Below are 5,401 nucleotides of genomic sequence, written 5' to 3' on the forward strand. Positions count from 1 at the left end.
TGCCCCACAGGGGTCTCCGCGTACAGGGGGCCCACCTCAGCCTTGCGGCGATTGTATCTCTTGGTCGTCTCCAGGAGCCGCTGCTCCTTGGGCGGCTGGTAGGTGCTCCTGGGGACCTGGCGGCGCGGCGGAAGGAAGAGCCCGTGGTGAGCCGCGGCATTTTGGAGGGGTGAGTAGAAGTGCCCGCTAGATGTGGGTGAAGGAAGGTGCCAGGGCCAGGAGGGCGGATGGTGGTGCCCCCGCCAGGAGGAGCAGGGCCGGTGGTCATGCGCGGAGGAGAGGGGGGGATGCCACGCCAGCAGCAGGAAGGAAGGTGGCCAAGCACAGGGCCCAGGCCCAGCAGACGCTGGAGGGACAGGTAGGGCTGGGAGAGTGTCACGGACCCCAGAAAAGTGAGCTGCTCGTGAGGGGGAGGGGCTGCAGCAGTAACACTGAGACAGCAGGGTGGCTCCTGGAGGGGAGCAGTGTCCACAGCGTGGGTGGGGCAGAGCCCGGCTGGAAACCCCTGAACTCCAGACTCCTAACTCCGTGTCCCCTCCCCTGCACGTCTAATGTTCGTAGGAAATTCATCATCTCCAAACCTGAAACCCTCTCTGCCCCAAAACCCTCCCCTCCCCCAGCCTTGCTGACCCTGACTGCTGTCCATCCCTGGCCCACATCGAGGCCTTGGGGTCCTCCTCGGTGCCCTCCTCAACCCCTCTCGGCCTCTCACAGCCACGTCCACCTCAAAAACTGCCCACCTGCTTCAAGGCCACCCCTCACCTCCCTCCTTGGCCACCACAGCCAGAGGGACCCTGTGAGCCCATATCCTGTCGCTCTGCCCCCTGAACACCTCCCCTCCCATCCCCTCCTTCCCTTCCTGGCTGCCCCCTGACCCTTGGGGGAGGGATGGCACTGCCCCAGGGCCTTTGCACAGGCTTTGCTCTGTCTGATATGTTCTTCCCCCAGACAAATCCATGACTCATTTGCTCACTTCTCGTTCTTTACCCCACGGTGCTTCTCAGGAGGGCTTTCCTGGCCGTGCCATCCAGAACTCCATGCAGCCCCTCCAACACTTCTTATCTCCTTTCCCTGAAGTATTTTTTCTCCTCAGCATTTTTCACCAGATAACACACCTTACATTTTACTTATCCTTTTTTTCACTGGAACACATGCTCCATGAAGGCACAGTGCCTGGCCCATACTGGGCATCCAGACACATTTGTTGAATGAGTGACCTGGAATGAGCCCTCAACCCAGGAGGCGAAGAGGGTCCTGGGCACAGAGCAGGGCAGGGAGCGTGGAGGGAATGAGCTTATGGTTCCAGCACAGCCATCTGTGGACCCCACGGAAGGAGACGGTCCACCAATATCTCACAGCTCATGCAGCTAAGGAGCAGGGCAGCGGATGGTAAGGGGCCAGGCAGAGAGGGAGAGAGATGCAGGTGGTAAAATGACATGAGGTAAACACGCTTAGACCAGAGGACCTGGGGTCAGAAACGCTAAGGTTCCCACAGATTGGGTAACTGTGGGGTTGCTCAGCAACAAGGCCCATCCGTTATCCTTCTGTCCATCTGCCCATCTGTCCATCCATGTGATCACCCATCCACTCACCTACCCACAATCCATCCGTCATCCACCCACCTACTCACCCAACCACCCACCCATCCACCGTCCATCCATAAACCCATCTATACACCCATCTATTCATCCATCCATCATCCACTCATCCATCCATTTGTCCACCCACCCACTTATCCATTCTCCCACCTACCCACCCATCCACACATCCATCCATCCATCCATCCGACAGATATTTTCCAAGGGTCTGCTCTGAGCCAGGACTGTGCTAGGCACTGGGGATATGGGAAAAATAAGATGGATGTGGTCTGATAAAAGAGACAGATAATAAATAGACCCACAAATTACTAAACAACTCTAAAATCTAATTGATGCCATGAAGAAAAGGATCTGGGTCAATGAGAAGGAAATTAAGAGAGACCTGATAGGTGAGGGTTTCATGGAAGGCCTCTCTGGGCAGAGACTGTAACAAGACCTGACAGGTGGTGGGAGTGGTCTGGGACCTTGGCACCTCCCAGCACTATCCCCTTACCCTCCATGTAGTACTTAGTTCTTTTGGGGAAACAGATTGGTTCTGGGAAGCCAAGTCCATCACAGATGTTCAGCGTAGAGCCCACGGCCGGTCAGAACGTTACACTCACAGTCACGGTGAGTTCAAGGGTAGACATGCAACCTAAATTGGTCTAATCACACTTTCACAGGATTCTGGACCGTAGATGTCCTCTCATGCCCTGGATGATGTAGTGTGGGTGTGAGGCCTGGATGTTTTGCTACAATGAGGGAAGTTAGCCCAAAGATAAAGTTGACCCTTGGAGGGGACTAGGCGAAGAGAGTCACAGAGAAGCAGCTCTGGAACCCTGATCAAACTATACCTGAAGCCTATCCTACTTCAGCCCTGAGAGTCAGCTGGTCCTCTGTCATCTAAGCCAGACTGAGCTGCTTTTTTCTGTTACTTGTAATACAAAGCATTCTGACCAACAGAAGTCAGCGAGGCAGGGGAGGGAGAGGTAGAGGAAGAGGCCCTAGGCAGATGGGATAGACAGGCAGAGGCCCTGAGGCGCGGATAAGGTCACCCCCGCAGCCCGAGGAGTAGAGACCGCGACCTACACACGCACATACACAGTGGGGAGGGAGCGGTACACTGCCACAGGGTTAAAAGCGGGCTCCGAGTGCCAAGTGCGGACGGGCCTGCGCCCCGCAGCCAACAGCTCCACTCCACGCCTACTGACCAGACCTCAGCAGGTGGGGCGCAGGAACCCACTCCACTGGGCAGGCTCTGGGTCAGCTGGGCTTCCCTCTCTGTGGGGTGAGATGGGGCTGGGGAGGGTGATCAAATGCTCCTGCTCTGGTCCGGGCACGCTCAGCCCTGGAAAAGCCCAGCCCCACTGGCCCACACGATCCACTCTCCCTGCCTGGACACCCTAAGCCCACTGCGATCAGCCACACTTACTGGTCTGGTCTTGGCCACCACAGGGACTGGTTCAGGCACTGGGATGGCGCGGGGCCTGGGGGCAGTCAGGTTGAACTCCTTGGGCTTTGTGACCTTGGCCTTGGTCTTTGGAAGAGGGGGCTGATTGGTCAACGGCCCCTGCAGCTGGTTGAGCAGCTCCTGGACCTCTGGCTGCCACCTTGAAGGCAAAGGTGGGAGCGGCCACGTAGGTGACTTCCTAAGCACGCCAACAAGGGAACAGCCCCTCGGGACCTGAAGGACCCCCAAGAGCTTGGGTCTGCCTGGGGGCAGGTAGCGGTGGGACCAACAGCCGCCCTTCACTCACGGGTGCCGGCTCCCCACACCCCAGAGCCACACGCACCAGCGTTCCCCTAGCACGGAGGAGGAGACTGAGGCCCAGCGGCATCCTCATCCTGGGTGGGGGGAGCGGGAGGATAGGGACAGGGTGGGTCCCTGCTGCAGGAATCCGGGGGCTCCGAGGACCCATGGAGCTAATCTGGTCCCCAGCAGGTGGCACAGGGGGAGGAAGCCAGGAGCAGGGAGCAGGCTGGTGATTCAAAAGGAAGGTCCGTGGAGCTGTGCCAGCAACAGGGGGAGCTGGGCTTCGAGAGGGGGACGGGGCGGGGGGAGAGTCTCAGAGTCTCGAGGTGGGGGGCCCCGGGGCAGGGGCTTGAGAAGGGCCCTATTGGGCTGCCCCAAAGTCTGGGCCCCCTCCGTGCCTCCACTCCAGCCCACCACTGCCCACCTGGCCGGTGACCCTCCTGCAGGGCTCCCCTGGGGAGACAGCTTGGTTTGAACTGCTCCTGCCCCAGCCTGAGGACCAAGGTCACCAAGGGGAGGAAGGGCATGTCTGAGGGCCAACAGGGAGTGCAGTCTCGGGAGGGGCAGTGGGGGAAGGGACAGGTCTGTGATGGGGCTGGTCACAGAGCGAGCAGGGAAGGCCGCATATGGGGTGCTGGACAGGGACACAGGGCCCCGCAGGCCCAGCCCTGCGGACAGGCAGCAAGTCCAGCCTGGCGGGGACACCCTGCTGCCCAGGGCCGGGGCCTCCTCTCCCACACATAGCTGGCACCTCAGGGGTCTGCTTGTGCCAGAACCCTCTGCCTGCCTGTCCCAGCGAGATGAAGTGGCTCCCCCAGCCCCGTCAGAAGGGAAACAGCTGGAGAAGGCAGCTGCACCCTGGCCCTAGCAGGCCTCTCCCCAGAGACCCCTGAGCCGGCCCTCTGCCTGGGGGTCCTGGCCTGTACCAGCAAAACCAGCGTGGGCCGGAGCCTGCCACGGGAGAGGCAGGGCAAGGCAGAGGGCAGCTCTGGGGTGCCAGGCCCAGGAGTGGCACCCTGGAGGCAGCTGGGGAAGAGATGTGGGCTGGAGCCCATCGGAGGCTGTTGCTGCCTCAGCTCCCCGCCCCACGTCCGCCCCTGCATCCCCGGACCAGGGCCGGACCAGCAGGGTCCCTGCAGGGTCCCTGCAGCAAGGTGGCACCGGCACAGCGCCCTCCTCAGCCAGTGGGCTCCAGGGCAGAAGGGGCCAGCTCCCGCCCCCCTGATCCGGCTGGTCCTAAAGCCAATGGCCGTCAGGCCCTGCTGGCCTTTGGCTGGCTGCCCGCGTGGATGCCCCACACCCCTGCACCGGGTCAGGGCCCTGCGCTGCCCACCTCATCAGGGGGTCGATCCATTGCTCCTTCACGTGGGTGGTCTCGTAGATGAGGCTCCACTCATCCTTGATCCATGAGCCCAGGTTCAAGGGGTTGAAGAGGAACCCCAGGAACTGAGGGAAGAGGGAGCCGTGGGGGTCAGGTGCCTCCACAGGGAGAGTCAGGGCCGAGGGGACAGGTGTGGCCATCGCCCCCCGAGGGGAGCGCAGCCCACAGCAGGCAAGGGGCCCCACCCCGCTCGCCCCCTCCTGCTGGGCTGGGGGAGCAGCCCCTCACTCGCCGGGGCTCCCGCCTGAGTCAGTGGGTCCCTGCCTGCCGTGGGCCCCCGGGCTCCAACCCCTTGCACCCTCTGTGGACCTGGGCCGACTCCTGCTGGAGAAGCCTGTCCGCCCCTCTCGGGTTGAGTGGCTCCTGGGGCAGTGAAGGCCACACGTGGGGCCTGGTGGGCTGAGCAGGTGTCCCTGCAGCCATGGTGAACTCGAGTGGCTGAGCCAGGGGTCAGCGGTGGGCAAGCGCAGGGTCTCTGGTCCCCACGGCTGCCTCCCCAGGGGGGCCGCTGCCCCCCAGCCGTGTGCTCACTCCCGCCTCCCCTCAGGCCTCCCCGCCCTTCTTCACGGAGCAGCAGCCAGGTGTCCTTCTAGAGCCTTCCACAGCTTCCCACTGGGCAGCCTGGCCCCTGCTCACCCCACCCCACTCCAGGGGCCTCGCCTCAGCTTCCCCGCCCTACCCCCCTCCGGC

General features: G+C 62.0%; 1 protein-coding gene across 1 annotated transcript in view; it reads right to left on the minus strand.

Annotated features, from left to right (window-relative positions):
* The window catches only part of CFAP99 (cilia and flagella associated protein 99), a 35,090-nt gene that overhangs the window by 15,813 nt on the left and 13,876 nt on the right, over positions 1 to 5,401 (minus strand). Inside the window, exons 4-6 of the mRNA XM_024745088.1 lie at positions 4,664 to 4,776; positions 3,010 to 3,187; positions 36 to 116 (exon numbers count right to left, since the gene is read on the minus strand). Of these exons, the coding sequence (XP_024600856.1) occupies positions 36 to 116; positions 3,010 to 3,187; positions 4,664 to 4,776 (372 nt within the window). The remainder of the gene's footprint in view (positions 1 to 35; positions 117 to 3,009; positions 3,188 to 4,663; positions 4,777 to 5,401) is intronic.

Source organism: Neophocaena asiaeorientalis, unplaced genomic scaffold (assembly GCF_003031525.2).
Source record: "Neophocaena asiaeorientalis asiaeorientalis breed wild unplaced genomic scaffold, Neophocaena_asiaeorientalis_V1.1 scaffold65, whole genome shotgun sequence".
Classification (NCBI taxonomy): domain Eukaryota; kingdom Metazoa; phylum Chordata; class Mammalia; order Artiodactyla; family Phocoenidae; genus Neophocaena; species Neophocaena asiaeorientalis.